The sequence below is a fragment of the Calliphora vicina genome, chromosome 3, assembly GCF_958450345.1.
Source record: "Calliphora vicina chromosome 3, idCalVici1.1, whole genome shotgun sequence".
In the NCBI taxonomy this organism is placed as follows: Eukaryota; Metazoa; Arthropoda; class Insecta; order Diptera; family Calliphoridae; genus Calliphora; species Calliphora vicina.
Window position 1 is genome coordinate 122,690,913 of NC_088782.1, and position 19,964 is coordinate 122,710,876.

General features: G+C 29.6%; 4 protein-coding genes across 10 annotated transcripts; 2 read left to right on the forward strand and 2 right to left on the reverse strand.

Annotated features, from left to right (window-relative positions):
- Window positions 1-2,594: 2,594 nt before the first annotated feature.
- Window positions 2,595-15,173, reverse strand: FoxK (forkhead box K). Of its 7 annotated transcripts, none has more exons than XM_065506227.1 (10): window positions 15,065-15,173; window positions 13,141-13,876; window positions 10,598-11,435; window positions 10,045-10,517; window positions 7,197-7,297; window positions 6,897-7,120; window positions 6,635-6,837; window positions 6,384-6,491; window positions 5,315-5,375; window positions 2,595-5,243 (listed from the first exon to the last, which is right to left on the reverse strand). In XM_065506227.1, the coding sequence occupies exons 3-10, from the start codon at window positions 11,419-11,421 to the stop codon at window positions 4,901-4,903; spliced, it is 2,337 nt and encodes a 778-aa protein (XP_065362299.1). In that variant the 5' UTR covers window positions 11,422-11,435; window positions 13,141-13,876; window positions 15,065-15,173; the 3' UTR covers window positions 2,595-4,900. The 7 variants fall into 7 exon arrangements, with proteins under 7 accessions (XP_065362299.1, XP_065362298.1, XP_065362304.1 ...); XM_065506226.1 differs by having other exon boundaries at window positions 14,592-15,113; XM_065506232.1 differs by lacking the exon at window positions 15,065-15,173 and having other exon boundaries at window positions 10,150-10,517.
- A 1,049-nt stretch (window positions 15,174-16,222) lies between these two features.
- Window positions 16,223-17,006, forward strand: LOC135954559 (uncharacterized). The gene has a single exon (XM_065504749.1). It carries the CDS (start codon window positions 16,361-16,363, stop codon window positions 16,991-16,993), a length of 633 nt encoding a protein of 210 aa, XP_065360821.1. The 5' UTR covers window positions 16,223-16,360; the 3' UTR covers window positions 16,994-17,006.
- A 371-nt stretch (window positions 17,007-17,377) lies between these two features.
- Window positions 17,378-18,540, forward strand: mRpL2 (mitochondrial ribosomal protein L2). Its single transcript, XM_065504422.1, has 3 exons — window positions 17,378-17,941; window positions 18,002-18,214; window positions 18,275-18,540. Exons 1-3 carry the CDS (start codon window positions 17,464-17,466, stop codon window positions 18,478-18,480), a joined length of 897 nt encoding a protein of 298 aa, XP_065360494.1. The 5' UTR covers window positions 17,378-17,463; the 3' UTR covers window positions 18,481-18,540.
- On the reverse strand, window positions 18,469-19,812 carry Ufd1-like (ubiquitin fusion-degradation 1-like). The gene is made up of 5 exons (XM_065504421.1): window positions 19,680-19,812; window positions 19,501-19,627; window positions 19,018-19,445; window positions 18,766-18,948; window positions 18,469-18,713 (listed from the first exon to the last, which is right to left on the reverse strand). Exons 1-5 carry the CDS (start codon window positions 19,680-19,682, stop codon window positions 18,549-18,551), a joined length of 906 nt encoding a protein of 301 aa, XP_065360493.1. The 5' UTR covers window positions 19,683-19,812; the 3' UTR covers window positions 18,469-18,548.
- Between the last annotated feature and the right edge of the window lie 152 nt (window positions 19,813-19,964).

Here is a 19,964-nt window from a genome sequence, read left to right on the forward strand (position 1 = left end):
TATCAGACCGGTCCTGTAATGCGGTTACAATTAACGTTTTTGTTTTCAAAATAAATCCATATATTTTGGTGTACTTTAAATCGAATCCATAAGGTTTACTTTCGAGTAAACAGATCTCAATGCAGAACACTAACATGCGTTTTTAAATTTAAAAAATATATAACTATGGAAATTTAGATATCAAAAAGTTATCCATACAGTTTTTCTTTTGAACACGGATGTAAATTTTCATTTAGGGTTTTGAAAAATAACGGTAGACTCGCTCTATTCTAAAAATCGATTTTTTTTAAAAAAAAAATTGGCGATTTTCAAAAACGGACCAGCATCCATTAAAGCTTGTCAAACAAATAGTCTTATGGAATGGAAAATTTATTCCCAGCCAAAATTTTCTTGGGCATATCTACAATTTTTCCCAATTTTGACCTATTCAGGTATGTTCTGCAAATCACATTTTATAAAAGTGGTTTGAAATCACATAAAAGGTGTTCTGTGCACATAATTTTGTGATTTTAAAACGTTCAGCAAAGTCACTAATGTTTTCAAATCACTTGGTTATTTCTGCGGCTACTACATGGAAAATATTAAAATAAATTACTTAAGTATATTAAACAATATGTCCTTTATTAATTTTCTTATAGAATTACTTGTTTTATTAAAAAAAACACTTAAAATTTAATAAAAATCTAGAGACACCTATTCTGTTGTAAAAAGTTTTTTTGCTTGTGTGATTTCTTTTGTGATTTCAGGTTTGTTTTCAGTTGTCAGCTGTTTATGATTTTCGAAAATACATGGAAGCTTGCCAGACTAAAATTTTTTAATGGTTGTCTAAAATATGTTCAATATCTTTAAATTAATTATAGAATTCAGCATAAAATTTATAATATTTGTTAGATTATATTATAAGTTATCAATATGCGTTAAGTTTTTTGCGCTAATTGGAAAAAAAATGCAACAAAGTTGAAGCAAGTGGTAACCAAAAGCAATTGTGTACTGTGGCAGCTTTGCTGTTTTGTTTTCTTTTTGACATAGTGGTTGAGTTTGCGCCATAGTTTTTGCAAAATTTTTATAAAATGTAATTCCATTCTTTTTAATTCAATTAAAGATATTACAGAAGCTCCAGGCATTTTTTTATTTTCACTTTAATATTTCTACAAAATTATTTGCAAAACAAAACATTTAAAATAAACGAAACAGCTGTTTTCTTGTGCTTTCGAAAATTTAAAATCACACCGAAAAATACTATAACAGTGTGATTTACAGAACAGGCACAAATCACACGTGTGATTTTAAAACGGTATGTGATTTGAAATCACGTGGATTACAGAACATACCTGATTGTCGAATTTATATTCATATTGTTACGAAATTTTATTTGAATTCAAACAACGGTTTGAGGACATTATTAACATAGCTGTGAACCATTACAACATTGAATAAAAGCTTTGAGTTTAACATTGTAGAAATAGAAGTTTCAAGAAACATCGGCAGATGATGCTGGAAACATCTGGATGGTAATGCAGTGTAAATAAGGTGGCCGTGAGAATAACAACACTGACTGGTAATTTGAAGCATCGTTAAGTAAAGATAAATTAACTGTCTAACAGTGTGCTGTATAAGTTGTGAATTATAAACGAATATTTGTATAAAAACACTATTTTAAACTGTTGTTATGTAAATTTTAATTTAAACTACTAAACTGTTACAATTTAAAACTACTAAACTACATTTATTTGCAATCAAGTTTATTTAAAGGAAATAAACCACTGTTTTTAAAAGGTAAAAACGTAACAATATTGGCTATGTTAATTATTTGGTAATTTAGATATAGTTAAAAAATTGGAGGTAGTCGTGGTATTGCCTCTCTCTAACCTCATTTATTTGTTGGTCGATTTTCTAGATATTAAATAGCAACTGAACCAGGACTATAACCGACATATTGGTGTATCAATCATGTTTGTAAGTTAATTGGAAACATCGAAAAGTTGATTTCAACATACAGACGGACATGGCTATATAGACTCCTATATTTATAATGATCCAAAATATATGCATATACTTTAAGGGGTCGCAAATGATAAATGGAATACCAAATTTATATATACCCTCACAACTTACTCATAGTGCAGGGTATTAAAATAAGATTATAAAGGCCCTGTTTTCTAAACTAAATCCGAATAACAGTTTATAAATTGGCCCATTATCGAACAATTTATAAAAGCTAATTTCACAGCAATCTCTTATTTTAAAGAAACAAATGTCCAATTTCCCAAATATTCAAATTTGATTAATATCGCTATTTTCACAAAAATGGCCAACTGGTTTCCAAGCATTTTGCTATCGGACTGTAATGAATCCTCATTTAGTTATGGGTCGATTATGGATGGCAACCGAACTTCGTTGCGTGGTCAGTTGCCTAAGTGGTATTAGAGATGGCAACTGGTAGCTATCATTTCTGTTCCATAATTGACAACACGAAATTTGTGATTGCTCTCTGGCAACGCAACTAAAGTTCGTTTGCCATCCATAAACATCCACTAAATGTGGATGTTTGGTTTGGTCATGCCTTTCAAAAAAAAAAAAAGAAAATAAATACATACTTTGTTTAAATCTTTAATTATTTTATGCGTTTAATTTGAAGTATGAATAAAATAAAATCAAAGTTTTATAACCGTAATTTCGAAAAAAATAACCTAACATTTCTTAAAGAACTTAAACATAACCTTAAATTGAAAAATTCAATTTGTTTTTATTTTTTATTATTTTTTTTTGTTTTTTGGTTCAAATACACATTTTGTCCAAACATTTAAATGGTTTTTTTCTTTATTATTTTTTGTTTGTTTTTTTAATGGTTGTTATGAAATAAAGTGCAATCATTATACAATTTTTCATTTGTTTGTTATTTTTTCCTGTTCGCTTGTTTGTTTGTTTTGCTTTTATTTTATATCCTTTAAAGGTTTAGGGATTTATTTGTTTATTTATTTATTATTATTTTTTGTTTAATTAATTAATTTTTCCTTATATAGTTAATGTATATAGAATCGTGTGTGTTATATAAGAAGTATGTATAGGTATGCTTTTGTTTTGTTACTTTCATTTTACTTTATTTTTTTTTTTTTTGTTTATATAACTTTCTATAAAAAGGTAAACATTTTTTTATTTTGTTTAATATTCACTGATGCTGCATTTTTTGTTTTCTTCTGGTTTTACGATTTTTATATTTTTGCTTTTTCTTTTTTTTTAATTATTAAGTTTATTTAAAAGGGAGGTTTTCTTTATTTTGTTGGTTTTATTATTATTTTTTTTTTTTTGTTATTTTAAAGAGAATTTCTAACAACTCTGTATATACGAATTTGTTTTTCGGTTTTTTATTTGTTTGCAATTGTTTTTTTTATCATTTTGTTAATGAATTTAGCGTAGAGATGGTATACCATAAAATTTTGTTAGAAGTTCAACTTTAGAGAAATGTTAGAGTTATATTATTTGGATATTTAACTCCTTTATAGCGAGGAGATGTAAGACATTTATTTTTGTTTTTAAATAAAAATAAGTTGAACTTCTGCTACAGTTTTATGGATTTTTTTTATTTGTTAAAAAAGTGATAAAAGAAATTTAAAACATTAACTTTAGGTAAAGCCCCTTAAATTATATAGAGTTTTTAAACATTTTTTTTAGAGAAACATAAACTTTTCTAAAATCTCAATTTTTAATATTTCAATTATTTGGTAAAATTAGATCTTCTTTTTAACAAATTGCCAAAGCAAAATCATAATTTCATTATAAATTTCTGCATTTTTAAAGGCAAAAACTGTCTTCAAACATAAATTTTGTGTCTTTGGGCTAAATGAATACTATTTTAAGCTTGTTATTTCAATTTCCAAAAAAAAACTTTAAAACTTAAAGGGCCTTTTTAAAGTGAACCTAAACAAAAATAAACAAAACTAGTGATCAATAATAATAAAAAACATTCCTTTTTTGCTTTTGTTTTTAAATCAATATATGTATGTATAATAAAATGTTTATATATACTTTTAGTTGTAACCAATTAGTTTTTTTTTTGTTTGTTTGTTTTAGCCATCATCAAAGCATATTGAATTCGTCGTTGAATCGTGAAGAAATCAATTATAATGTAGTTTATATTTAAAATTTATATATAAAATCATAAAATCAATTTAATAATGTTTTTTTTTTCTCTTTAAATTTGAAAAAGAAAAATGAGAGCAATATCCGTTTAACGGATAAAAAATTAATTTTCTTTTTTTTTTGGAAAACTTATATTTAACAAAAAGAAAAAAAAATTTAAAACAATAGTTTAAACGGGGCGAGTCATCAAATTCAATATACTTTAGCTAATTAAAAACGTTTTTTAAAACAATACATTTTGTGTGTGTAATTTAAAATAAAAATTAATTAATTAATAACGTTACAATTTAAACGTTTAAATTTGGGGAGAATAAAAAAAATTAATTATGTATAGAAGTTGAAGAAAATTGTTAAAAAAAAAAGAAAAAAAACTGGGCAGGTAAAAGTAGAATCTATAGAAATGTAAGTAAACTAAATTACCAGGACTTAAGAGAAATGTATGAGAAATTAAATGTTGCTCTTCTTTAAACAGTGGTAGGGGGAGGAGGAGGAGGAGGAGAAGAAAAATTAATGTTGATTGGCGCGTATGTGTGTGTGAGTGTGTGAGTGTGTGAATGATGTATGGTGTGTGTGAGTGTATAATAAATTTTGTAAAATTAAAGCGTACATAGTAAAACATATAAATGTAAATTTTCTTGTTTGTTTTCATTTTTTGTTTGTTATATATAATGATGATAATTATTTGTCAACAACACTAGCCGTAGTTGAGTTGTTTGTTTTTTTTTTTTTCTTCATTTTCTTACTTTTGTTGTCACACACATCAGAGTACTTCAACTTTTGGCCTTTTGGCACCAGCATCACATTCATCGTCACCCGATTCCATATTGCCACTATAATCTGTGGGCATTTCCTCATAGATAATGTCTGGATGTAGACCTTGTAGATTTTGTTGATGATGATGCTGCTGTTGTTGTTGTTGCTGCAAAGTTACCACCGTATTACCACCACCTGAACCAGCAGCCATTGCATGATTACGTTTGAGAGCAATTAAAGCACCTACACCACCACCACCTCCTCCGCCGCCGCCACCACCACCTCCTATTTCCTGTTGATGCTGTTGTGTTATAATCGTATTTTGATTTGTTATGTAATAGGGGCTGCTACTGTAAAAAGTAAATATTACAAAATGTTAGCCAAAACAAATTTAAAATACTAAACAAATTTTGAAACCTACCTGAATTGTTGGGTATTATTAGCGCTGGATTGTTGTATATTCTGATTTTGATAAATAATTTCTGAAAGGAAAGAAAAAAAATTAACAAATGTTTCAGTTATTATTAAGAAATGCACATTTTCCCAAGAAAGTTCTATAGAAATTTGTTCTCTTTACTTAAGAGATACAAATTTCCTATATAATACTATACTCTTAAACAAAGAGAAGCTAATTTTCTATATGAAATTGTTCTTTTAAAAAAATTCTATAGATAACTGTCCTCATAAATTAAGAGAAGGAAATTGTTCTCTTGAACTAAGAGAAACAAAGTTTTTATAGAAAATTATTCACTTGAAACCAGAGAATCACAGTTTTTATAGACAATTGTTCTCTAAAACTAAAAGAAGCTAATTTTCTATTATTTATTTAAAATTTTTCTCTTAAAACAAGAGTATCAAAGTGTTTATAGACAATTCTTCTCTTTAACTAAAAGACCCAAACAAAGAGAAGCAATTTTTTATAAAAAAATTTGTCTCTATTTAAGAGAAGATATTTCTATAGAAAATTTCTAATTTTTTAAAGAGAAATTTTCTATACAAAACGTCTCTCATTTTTTAATGAGAAACTAGAAAAATAGCTTTCTTAATGAAAGAGAGATCTTATCTATAGAAAATGTGACTCTTAAAGAAAGAGATACATTTTATATAGAAAATATCTCTCTTTCTTTAAGAGAGCTATAATTTCTACAGAAAATATATCTATTTTGTTAAGAGAGATTTTATAATGAAAATTGCTCTCTTTGTTTAAGATAGTTACATTTTCTATAGAAAATATCTCTTTTTCTTTAAGATAGTTACATTTTCTATAGAAAATATCTCTATTATTTTAAAAGAGCTATAATTTCTACAGAAAATGTGCCTTTTTTTTGTTAAAAGACACATATTTTATAAAGAAAATTGCCCACTTTCTTTAAGATACTTACATTTTCTATAGAAAACATCTCTCTTTCTTTAAGGTAACCATATTTACAAAAGAAATATGTTACTCCTTCTTGCTGAGCTTTATTGAATTATTAAAAATTTTCACTCACCATTATCAACATTACGATTTTCCAAAGACATGCCTGGTGAGCCAGGTGCTGATTGTAAAACAATATCTTGTAGCGGTGAACTTTCACGTGAATTATCAGCCGAATATTCTAGAAATTGAGAAACAAAGACACAACCACACAAACAAATTAACAACCAAAGAGAAAGCAGTAAACCAGGATGAAAAGAAAATAAACACAGAACGAAATTAAAATTAATTTTAATTGTGCAACCACAGACAAGATTTACACACCAAAATATGTATAATTACCCATGTGACTTGGTGAAACAGGTGCTGAACGTGGCATGCCATACGAAGGGCGAAAACCTTGGCTGCTGCGTTGGCGACGTTTCTTATAGCTGTGATCTATTAATTTGGCGCCACTATCGGGATCGATACGCCAAAAGCTACCCTTGCCGGGTTCATCTTGAGAACGTGCAACTTTTATAAAATACCTTTAAACAAATATAAATAATTAAATAAACAAATATAAATATAAAAAATGTAAATTTACCTATTTAAACTGAGATTATGACGTATGGAATTTTGCCAACCCTTATTAGTTTCTTTGCGATAATAAGGATAATGTTTAACAATAAATGAATAAATGCCCGACAATGTCAATTGTTTATCTGGAGCAGCTGATATAGCCTGTACAATTAATTGAGCATAACTGTAAGGTGGTTTCTCATTATGATTATAACTGGCCGTTGAGGGCGTTTGGAATAAATCTTGTTGCTAAAATAAATACAAAAACAAAAAGTAAATATTTTGTCTAATTTGTTTACAATAAAATTTGTTTAACTGTACTTACATTTTGTAAATTATTATTACTATAATTATTATAATTATTTTGATTCTGATGAAACCCTTGACGCGGGCTAGCCGGACAACTATTGGCTGCACTTATTGTACCTAAAGTAGAAAATAATAAAGTTTTTTTTTTTTGTTATTAAAAACATTGTTACAATTTTTCTATAGGGGTTGTTAATTTTTGTTTATTGTTGTATTTAATGATTTCAATATTATTTTTCCCACTCTTTTTTTATTTATGAAATGTGTATGTAATTTTATTTTGGTTTTATGTTTTTTGTTTATAAAGTAGCAAATCAATCAATTAGTTTAACAACTAAATGAAGTAGAAGTATGTTTGTTTCCTCTTCCACTACTAATTGTATTTGTTTATGGTTTTTATAGAATATTTGTGTACATATTTCAAAAAGGCTCTTTCTTCAAAGTCAAAAGAAAGTCATTCGAATAAATTAATAAATATATAACTTCACGTTATTAGTCTGAATGGCTCAATACAATTAAAGAGGTTTTGAAATTCAAAGATACAACTTTTTAAAGAAACATATCTGTGTATCACCAAATTTTTAGTACTCGTTGTAGGAAAGTGTTACCATTTTCATGAAACAGTTCTGAAAATACTTCATAAATCAATGGTTTATGCTGGAATTTGTCAAGCACGGATATGCCTCTACATTATGTAAAAACATCCCTTCTTAGAAACGGTTCTATAACTAGTTCATCCATCAGTGTTTTTTGTTGAAAATTGTTGACACCTGGAGCTATTTTCGACATGCAGTTAAATGAGCTTAGATCAATTAGACTAAATTTCTAACATGTTCGAATAGCAGTTAGGGATATTTAATTTACTTATTTCATTGATTCAATAGTACTTTTGTATACACCCTTAGAACTCAAGGTGAGGGATATAAGTATGTCATATAGTTTGTAATATTCATTTGCGACCCTTCCAATCCTTCCGTATTTTAGTTTAAATCAACTTTCCAAAGACTCGGATATCATACGGACACAAATCTTGTACGAATATATAATAAATACGTTCTAGAATTTTGTTATTTAAAATCAGCAAAATCGGTTTATAAATGGCAGAGATATGAGAAAAAATCCACGACTATCCTTCCTGGATTTAAATGTATATATTGATATTTATCTTTCCGTATGTTGGTTTAAATCAACTTTCCAAAAACTCTTATCAGGAAAAACATGTGAAACATTCATTTCCCTCGAAGGGAAAATTGCTATCGTGATATTCCCCTGAACCTTTCATTCACAATAGTTGCTTTTTTTCGCAATAGCTGTTTATTGTTTACAAAATTTCATATAAAAATTTCACAACATTTGGAATTTTCATATCGTGAGAATGTATTGCAATGCATTTTGTCATTGAATCACCCATATTTGTGAAGAGAGAAATTTTGTTTACATTTTTTCATTTCCCCTGGTTTTTTCTGAATTGGTTTTTTGAAAAACTGAATGAAAACAACGCATTTATCAACAAAATCATCATAATTATAGGTAATTATGTAAACAAACTAATATTGACAGCAGAGTTCTTTGTGTGGCTCAGCCGGCACAATTTCCAGGTCGCAATTGACCTCCTCATTCATGTGATTTAATGCTCTGGGGCCATTTGAAAGACCAGGTTTAGGTAAACAAATTTTTGAGAAAAGGGTGGACATTTGCCCAATATAATATTTCATTAGTAATTCATATATTTCTACTCTATCAATAAAACTGAATTTGTAAAAAAAAGTGTTTTTTTAAACCAATTTACTTCCTAACCTCAAATATGACCACCCTTTTTATTTGTTTTTATTGAAATTGTATCCTTTTTGATGCATGCAAAGAGAAATCAAAGTTAATTTTGATACTAAGATTTTAAGTCTAATAGGAATTTGAACATACTGGTCTAATGTTTTTCATCTTGACCAATTAGCCTTATTCCAATTAGAAAATATTGTTTATAAGTGTGAGAAGAAAGGGGTACAGACTTTCCTGCACACGTTTTTCATTCGTATAAAAACAAAGCATTCAAATTGCAGTAATAGCATTTTTCAATGTGAACATTCAGCCCAATTAAAAGGGAAAAAACTCCCGGGTTTTTTCAAAGGATAAAAAAGTTTAAAGGATGAAGAGAGTTATATTCGGGAATATTCGAATATCCCATATCCTTCACCAAAGTAATGTTGTTGAAATATTTTTTTGGTGTTCAATTTTTTTTTTAATTTTTACTGAAAAAAAAAGTTTTTTGGTCGGAAATTGGAAAAATATTTTTGTGAATAAAAAAAAAAATCGCAAATGTAAAAAATTACAAACGGAATGACAAACTTATATATACCTTTACCACTCATGGTGAAGGGTATAAAATGGACGGGCACATCTACACCCTTCCTATCACCAATCCTCCACTTAGAGATTCAATATATAAATACTGCATTATTAAATAAATATATAATTTATATTATCCCTTTTAATAATACATATTTTGAAATCCCTACCGATTTTGTAGTTTTAATTAATCTTAAGAAAATTAAATGGAATTTTTCGCAATTTTCACACTTTAAAATAAAAATAAAATGCAACTCGCATGATGAGTTTACTTCTTGTAGTTTTAGTTGATTGATTAAAGGGAAAAACAAAACATAGAAATTTCATTCTAGGGAAAAACAAAAAACGTTATAATTTAATCACAAATACTGGCCAAAATCGTTTAGAAATAATTTTCCGCTTTTTTCCCCAAAATGATTTCAATCATATGAAAATTAAATTATAAAGAAACAAAATCTTCTTAATAAATCAAGAAAGAATGAAAAAGAAAAAAAAAAGTTACAAATACAAAGAATTTGACTTGCCAGTTGGTGATAAATAAGGAGACTTTTGTTCCTTTTTGGGTATAGATATTTTAAGTGGTGAATAAATAACATTCGAATTATCCATAGGTAGTAAATGAGAACCACCTGAAGAGCTTAAATGTTGTTGCTGCTGGGACGATGAAATATGCTGCATCTGATGACCGCCACCGCCGCCTCCTCCACCGCCGCCGCCATGCAACTGTTGCTGATGCAATTCCTCCGCTGAAGCAGGTGATATAATAACTTGATGAACATTACCAACGCCGCCACCATGACCACTTATTAGATGATGAGAAGAGGCGGATGAGGAGGAAGAAATATTATGATGATGATGATTGTTATTTAAAGAGTTGTTGCTCAAATTATTAACACCACCAACACTGCCTCCAACAATAACATTCGTGGGGGATTCCGTATGCAAGAAACTTTCAAATTGTATGCGTATTTCAGTGCTGGGAAAACGGAAAAAACAACTGTAAAGAGAAAATATAAAGTTAGGTTAGATTATTGAAAGTTAGGTATGGGGTGTATAATTGTTTAGAAAACAACGCACCTTGCTGGCAATTTTAAAGGATCGGCATTGCGCCTTTGCAAGAAATCATCAACAAATATGCCATTCTTACTCAAACATTGTACATAAAAATCCCTGGTATCGGCATCGAACAGCACTTGAAAATGTTTGCGTGATACTAAATTATTTTCGGCCACATGAAAGTGTACATGAGATGTTGATGAATTCCTGCCTATTATGGTGCACGCCTCAGTGATGTAAAGAAATTCATCTTCATATTTTAGATAACCAACAGCATGATCGGGTGGTGGCGGTGGTCTTTGTTGCTGTTGCAACTGAAATTGTTGTATTGGGGCAGGTGGGGTGTTGTTTGCTAGCGTCGCATTGGAATTATTCCGATTACTATTATTATGATGATGATTCAAGGAGGCAGAAGAGGAATTCGTATTGTTGTTGTGAGCAGGAGAAGAATTTAAATCATCACTATTGTTTGTTGTAGTATTATTGATGCTATTGTTGTTGTTGAGAGCCGAACCATGATGCAATTGCAACATATCTTTAGCTATAGCGACAGTGGCAGCGTCGGCCGTAACCGTAACACTGCTGCTGTTGCTGACGTTTAAATTGTTGCTGCTTATGGTGAGGCTGTTATGCAAACTGGTGGTGGTGGTGGTAGTTAAAGGACCACTTTTAATTATTCCTGCTGTTCGTGTTGTTGTTGTTGTGGTTTTTGAGGTGGTTGTATTACAATTGTTGTTGTTGGTGTTGCTTGTGTGTTTAATGTTTGAGTTGTTGTTATTTTGGTTAAATTGGGTGGGCGGGATATTAAGGCTTCTATTTGTTGTTGTCGTAAAACCGGTGGCCATGAACTAGAAAGATACTGAAATTATAGAAAATTATAAAAAATATTAGTTTTAAATTATAAAAAGTTATAATTTTAGTAAAAAAATGTAAGTATTTAATCACAATAAGGTAATTGACATCGCCATATTTTATCCTGGCGAAAATGCAAACTTTCTAACAATCACAACAACCATACGTATTATGTATATTGTTGTAGAGATTGTGCGAAATTTCGCATATTCGCAAGAGTAAAAAACGTTGAAGTAATTATCTTAACAAAAATACAAAATAACGTAACAAAAAAAAAATACAAAAATCAAATGTTTGTTGATTGATAATGATGAAAAACTTAAAAATTAATTTAAAAAAACCAAATGTTAATCAGGAAATGTATTTATTATTATTATGTTTGAAGATTAAATAGCAGAAATTAAGTTTATATCAGAGATACTTTTCTTTTGGCAATGTTTTGTTTTGCCCATCATGTTACGTTGTTTTGTATTTTAGGTGACGATATGTATTATGTACATATGTTATTGTGTAAAACAACATAGCGGACTTTAATATCTTCAATGTGTATTTTTTGATAAGTTTATGCAAAACTTTAGAAATTCGCGCGAATACCATTAATATTTATATGTCGTATTATTTATTTTTAACGTTTTATGATGCCTTCATCAGGGCTACCAGGTCTTATTATAGGACATATACTGTTCTTAAAAAACTGATGTTTTTCGAATATTTAGCTTTCAGAGAATTTTACTTTGTTTTATGATATAGGTACGATATTTTTGATCTATACCTATAAATATTTTTCATAAATAAAACCTGTACTATAAATAAAATACCTATTAGTCTAAAAGACATAGGGTAATATAGAGACGAGACGTAATTGTCAAAAACCTAACTCTTGCAACAACAAAATACATGCTAGTCAATGTCAATAAAACAAATATCCTTATCTTACAGTGAGAAATAATACGGTAATATTAAGAATTTTCCTGCAATATTTTTTTCTAAAATTTTCCCGCTAATTCCCGGCATATTTTACCAAGTAAATACACTTGCAAGTTAATAAGTAATTTTGTGAAATAAGTAGGTACATAACTTAATGTCTCTTGAATAAAATGTATGCAAAAAACGGAAATATTCAACTATTTTCCCTAATATACGCATTTTGAAGTCCTAAGCAATAAATATAAAAGCACCTTTGACCCCTTACCAAAACACCATATGTCAAACTTTTACAACAGACTGTAAATTTCTAACCTGTCACTTATTAATTATCTTATTTGCATTACAAAAGATACATATTGTATGATTAATCGAGAAATATTATTCTTTTTCACTTAATCCACGTGGATGTTAAAAGATTTTAGTATTTATAAATAATTTCTTAATATGTACAATAAATAATTTAGGTTACTTGTTGTGTATGCAGCAGCAGCAACGAGCGGCACACACACAAAACATAACCTTAATTTTAAACTGAACAAAATATTATATTAATTACATTATTTACAACAAGTTTGTCTTTCGACAATTTAATTTAAAAAAAAATGTATATGAAAAAAAAACTGCCTTTTTATAAATAAATAAACGAACGGAACGAGTGAACGAAAATAATGAAAAAATAAATATGAAAAAAATAAACACCACACTGTTGACTAAATAAATGAACGCGAAACGACGAACGAGAACAAATGGATGATAATAAAGGCAAAAAGCTTGCTAATGTTTACCTTTTTTTGTATTTCTATTACTTGTTATGTTTTGTGCTGCTAATTCTGAATCGGCAAAAAAAAAACGAAAATATGTATGAAGAAAGACAAAAGAGTTGTTACTCAAAACTGATCGTCGTATGTTGTTGCTCTTGTTGAGGTTGTTGTTGCGCACATAAGTTTTTGTTTTTTTTTTATCTTTTTTTGAAGTTTTGTATGGTTATTATTTGTTTTTCAAATTTAAACGTTTACCAACACTAGTGGTTGTTATTATTTTCGTTTTGCGTGTTTACAAATTGTTTGTTTTTGTTTTTCTTCCCCCAATGTTTTAGCGGACTTTATTCAAGGTTTTTCAATAACACACAACTTCTTCTTTAATAAGAATGTTTGTTTTTGTTGTTGTTGTCGTTTCTATTATTATTTTTAAGGTGTTTATTTTTAAGCGGAATTTTTGTTTTTGTGGTTGTTGCTGTATTATCAATGTTGTTGTTGTTGTTTTGTGCTGTCGAGTGTAAATGTAAATGAAATTTACGGTTGTTTTTCTTTTGTTTATTTATTTGCTCTCCTTCTCACTCTCTCTCCCACTATTTGTCTCTTTTGCTCTGCTGTGGTTTGGCTTAAAAACCATTCAAAATCGATATCGTGCGTATTGGATTATTTTGATGTTGTTGTTGTTTTTTGCTATTATAATTTATTTATTATTGGTGGTGTTAATTTGATGTTGTTGTTGTTAATGCTTTTCTCTTATTATTGCACACTGTAAAAATAATGAAAAATAAAAAAAAGAAAAACAATTAAAAACAAATAAGAATCTATCAAAATAAGAAAATGTATACAAATGGAGAATACAACTCTGTATGTTTTTCTTGTTGGTTTATTTTGCTCGTCGTCGTTAAAAATACATACATGAAGCAAAAAAAAAACAACAAAAACATACGTTGTATATAAAAAGCCGCTTTGTTTTTTATTCATTCTTTTTTCAAGACTCCACCTGTATATTTTTATAGATTTTGTTTTCGGCTTTTAGACCGTAAATACAAAAACACAAATAAATATCATTCCCGGATACCCCAACCCCCTTTTTTTAAATGTTTTCATAAGACCGAACCCTTCCCTAACCCCCTCCCTTTCCGATGTTTTGTTGCTTCGCTCTTCTTACGACCCTTGCAGCAATTTAGCAAATAATAAAATATAAAAAATCCTCCATTAACATCCAAAACCAACAAAACAACGACGACGATTGCGTAAAAACTTACCAAGCATCAACGAAATTTTTTGTTATAACAATTTTTTGTTAAAAACTTTATAAAACTTCAAATCTATAAAATTTACCACACAAATTTGTAATCATATTTCCATTTTCACAATCACCAAAAATAAATATTTTTTTAACTTTTAATTCATTTGTGTACGAAAATTTCTCATTTTTCATACAAATTTTATCACTGTTTATAATTTTATGATTTATTTACCCTTTTTTCAATTTTATTATTATGATTATACACTATTTATTATTAAATGTACAATTTTTTCTTGAAATTTTAAAGCTTAGCACGTTTTTTGTTTTCCGTCCCCGTTTTAGTGCGGCTGTTTCTATGTCGCGTATTTTTTTCACTCACGTAGTGTTTTTGTGTTGGTGTTTGTATAAAATTTGTGTATATTTTTCTGTATATGTGTATGTATATTTTTATTTTTTCACTATATTTTTTTTCCTCTTTTTCCTTCATAAATTCATCAAGAAAAAAAATTTTTCTTTCTCATTCCTGTTGTTTACTTTACACCAAATAAGAAAATTTGCTTAATATAATTGTCAAATAAGTGTTTGGCAAATTTTACGCAACTTAATTAGAATTAACAACAAAAAAGCTTGTTTTTGTACAGGTTTTGATAATTTATAATAATAATTTAACAATAATATTATTGTTTTTATAACGCGGTTACTCGCCTTTTTTTCTGTGCTGTGCACGACGACTTTGGTCGAAAAAGAACGAAACTAGTCGAAAATGAGACAGGTCAAAATATAAATGCTGCCAGACTGTTCAACTTTATACTCTGGCTCACGTCAAACTCAAAACATACACACACTTTATAACAACTTTGTCAAGTTCGAAACTCAATTCATTAATTTTTCTACAGTTATTCGTTTGAAAATTCGAAACTAATCGAAAATTCGAACTTAATTTCGAAATTCTAAATTACATACCAGGTTTTTATTACATTAACATTTTGTCTTTATTTTAACGAGATTTGAAAGTTCGAAATTCAAAACGCCTTAGAAAAATTTAATTTTTTCGGCTCTATTTCAATAGAATATTCGAAATTATATGTTTTTGCTATTTTCAAAAATTGTATCTTAATTTCGAAATTCTAAATTATACACAAACATTTTTGCCGATGGTCTTTATTATTATTATTTATTATCGGATACATTTTTTATATTATTTAACCAGATTTGTAAGTTCGAAAATCCAAATTTCTCAAAAATACAAAATGTTTACTTTTTTCTCAATAAAATTTTCAAACTTCAATAAAATATTCAAAATTATATAGCTTTGCTATATTCGAAAATTCGAACTAAATTTCGAAATTACACACCAACATGTTATTAACAATTTAATTAAGATAATCTGAAAATATAATTTTTTTTTGAATTGGAAATTGTAATATTTTTTTTATAGGATTCCGATCAGCGTAATATGGATATTGTTACAGTAAAAGCTATGCTACAACTGTTACTAATTAAACATTGGCCTTTGTTGCGTCTACTATATTCTGCATTATATACTAAACCACACTTTTCATTATATTATAATGATAAATTTGCTTTTGCTAAACTAAATATGTGTTTTCCGCCAAAAATAAGCAATGCGACAGAAAATAACTTAAAATCTGTCATGATATGGCACTGAGCTGGAAACTAGTCGAAAATGAGACAGGTCAAAAAGACAAATACATAAAAAGAGTGAAGCCAAGTTAGATAATTAAACAAATATGGCAGCATAGAAAAAAATAATTCGACGAAATATTTTTAATGTAAATAAAAGTGTTTTTTTGTTAAGTAACAATAGCTATGAAAACTTTAAAAAACAATATTAGCCACCAATAAGATCTCATATAGTTTTTACAATAAGAATTAATCTATTTAGCATTATTGCTGGCTACTTGTAATTTTGTTTATAAGTCCGGTAACTCTTAGTCAAGTTTGTTTTGTTTTTCCTGTAATTGTTATTTGATCAAGAAAATGTGTGATTTTCCTGAAAATTTACAAATAAAACGTGAGCCTTCGCCACCTTCTACTCCTGAGGATAAATCACCTAGTAACATTAAAGCGAAGCTAAATCTGCATGTAAAACGCAGATTGCAAGACTTCAACCAAACCGCTGAAGACAATTTATCATTCAATAACAAAACACAAATTGCTGTTGATATCAAGCAGGAGCCCCAAAAATCAGAAACTATCAGACAAAAGAGACCCTATAACAAAAGAACAGATAAAAACAAATCTGCCACACAATCTCTGGAATCCACATCACTACTAACAGCCGCAGGATCAGCAGCAGCATTAGCGCCTCAACGTAAATATAAACATAAAATAAAACAAATTGTAGGCAACGACAACCAAGACTTACTACCAAACTCGAATACTATTGACGAACCAGCATCAGTTGGCCATAATGCAACAATAACAGCTGGTGCTTTAAGTGCGGGAGAAGAGGATGAGGGCGGTCATGACAATGAATTGAAGGCGGGCCGAGAAAAAGAAAAATGTCCCGATGTTTTGGCCATGGTGTTAAGTATGAAGAAAAGAGCTTTAATGCAAGATCCAGAAGTTCAAAAATTTCTAAAAGATGTTATGGAAGTAATAAAAAGTTAAATTTAAAAAAAAATTGTGTTGTTTTTAAAACACCAAGGTGGAGTCAGTAAAACAGTTGATAACTGTGTTTCGCTTGTTTTGTTCTAGCTACTGTCAAATAGAGTTTTATTTTCAATATCACCCTATTCTTTGGTTAATATCGAAATATTTATTTTTTACATAAACAACTTAAACCACTACTATTCAAAAATCCACACTATTATAAGTTTTAATAACTTTTTTTCTTAATTTTTCATATAATACAAATTGCTGTTTTCTGACATTTGCAGAATTGCCACCACCTTATATGAATTCGACATATGTTTAACAGTGATGCCAAGTTTTAGGCTTAAAGTTTATACAACACTCAGCATTTGTATATAACTCTCTCCTCTCTCACAGCTGTTTTCTTTGACATTTCGGCACTAGCATTTCTTTTTCCCATAGATTTTTGTTAAATAATCTTTTAAAACGTTATTAATAAATTAAAAATGAATAATTTAACACGTTTAATGGCCAAATGTGTGGTACAAACACAAAAGCCCTCTTTAATACCAGTTACTTCGACATGGGCTTTGCAGTTGAGAACAAAAACCAAAGAGGTAGAAAAACCTAAACCAGGTGGCGGCCGCCAATTCAGACGTATAGTTCACTTCAAAGATGAATACACTATTGAACCACTAAACACAACACATCTTGCTGGTAGAGATCCAGAGACAGGTCGTGTGGTAGCCAAGGGCATTGGTGGTGGCATTAAGCAAAAATATCACTGGGTTAAGTGGGTGCGCGATGGACCTCTGGAGGGACCTGCACAAGAAGAAAAGGTTTTGGAAATTTTAGATGATGGTTGTAGAACAGCCAAAATTGCCTTGGTGGGTGTTGGTGATGAATTGAAATATATATTGGCTACCGAAAATATGAAAGCAGGCGATATTATCAAAACTTCTAGATTTATACCCAGAATTCCAGGTAAAATTTAAAATATTTTACTTTACTAAGAGGATTAAAGAAGTTTTATATTATTTTTAGTACGACCCAATGAAGGAGATGCTTATCCCTTGGGTGCTTTGCCGGTAGGCACTAGAATACATAATTTGGAAAAGAATCCCGGCTACCCTTGTCATCTAATACATGCCGCTGGTACATTTGGCACTGTTTTGCGCAAATTCGATGACAAGGTAGTAGTGCAATTGCCCTCCAAACGAGAATTTGCTTTTGAGAAGACTTGCATGGCCACCGTGGGTATGTATGGAAATTTATTAACAACAAAAATTGATTTCAATAGCGTGTAATTGTTTTTAGGACGAGTCAGCAATATTGAACACAATAAGCAGCATATAGGCTCTGCCCAGCGCAATCGTGAATTGGGTAATCGTCCCCGTTCTGGTTTGTGGCAACGCAAAGATGGTCGTTTTGGTCGTAAGATACGCAAACTGCCGCCCATGACTTTGGTTACACCACCCCCTGGCAAACCCGCGGAAATCATTAAGCTTACGTTACCTTTGTAAAATATTTTTAGCCAAAATTTATTAAATTCTTAAAATAAACGATATCTTGTTAAAAAAAAATGTTAAATTTATTTGCGTGATTTCTTCATGGAAAAACCCTGGCCCTGGAAAGTTTCTTCCGGCTCGGGAGCGGACTCAATTTCTGCCACGCGATCGCTAATGGGCTTAATTGAACGATCAAACTTTAGCATACCAAATTTATAGTCATAATCGGGCACACCTCTAGCCAAAATCTACAAAAATTGGAATTATTAAATTTTTGTTAAAGATAAAAAACGGTTATACCTTTTTAATGACGGGCATATCCAATTGAGAATCCTTTTTCTTTTTACCATCTAACCTGACACCGGAACCTTTGAATGTTTCAACCACTTCTTCCATAACATGATCTTGGGGCTGTTCTTCTGGAGCTGGCTCCCTTTTAACGGCTGTGGGCTCCTTGTAACCCACTGGAGCTTCAAACTCCACCTTTAATCAATTAAATTGTTTATTTATTTATATCTATCGTTTGAATTATTATTATCTGCTTATACTTACATTCATATCACATTCTATAATGCTTACAGCATTTCCCGGTTTGGTTTCCAACACACATAATTCATAAACCTTTTTATTGTATTTAATGGCTACCACATCGCCGGTAGTCAAACAGGCAAAATTACGCAAAGCATTTTCCAAAACAGCCTTCGGATTTGTTATATCCAAAAAATCAGTGCTGTGAGGCTGAAATTTGGAAAATTTAGCCACCGGCAAAGATACACTTTCAATGGTTAAAATGTCTCCCTCTTCCAGCAACAAATTGTCCATCATCCAATAGGGTAGATAGCATTTGCCTTCATCAGCCACAAACTCCAAAACGCCAGCGTGGGAGGTTCTAGCTTTTTTGTTGTTGATCAACTTGAATAACATAGGATATTCCACATTTAGACGAGTCAATGAATCCAAGGCGGAAGGGGGCATGATAACTTAAAAAAAATAGTTGTAATTTTTTGAAATTTCTATTAATTTTAGAAAACTTACTTTTGCCACCATTTTCCACATCTTGTCTTTCATTGCCGGGCAACATGGAGACCGAGAAACATTTGTAGGATGCCTTGAAACTGCGCCCAGTCTCTGGGAACATCATGTTAAAGCCACTGAACTGAAACTATATTTTCAATGTTTTTTTAATTGATTTTAAGGTGTAATGCTTAGCTTACCATTTCTTTATAATTTTTCTTTAGTTGTAAGTGAATTTCCTTTAAAAATTATGAGTTTTTATTAATAATTTCACAAGACTATAATTTTTTTCTCTTGTTATTGTTTTATTTTCTTTGTGAATGACGGTTTAGTTTTTTTTTTACATCATTCACAATATTTTTGCAATACGAAATTGTTATTCACAATGAAATAATAGCGCACAGCTGTTTTTTACAGTGATGACAACGGCAGTCGTAAAGTAGGTCTGGGTTGATTAAAGCGCGTCATTGCAATTATTTTTTAAG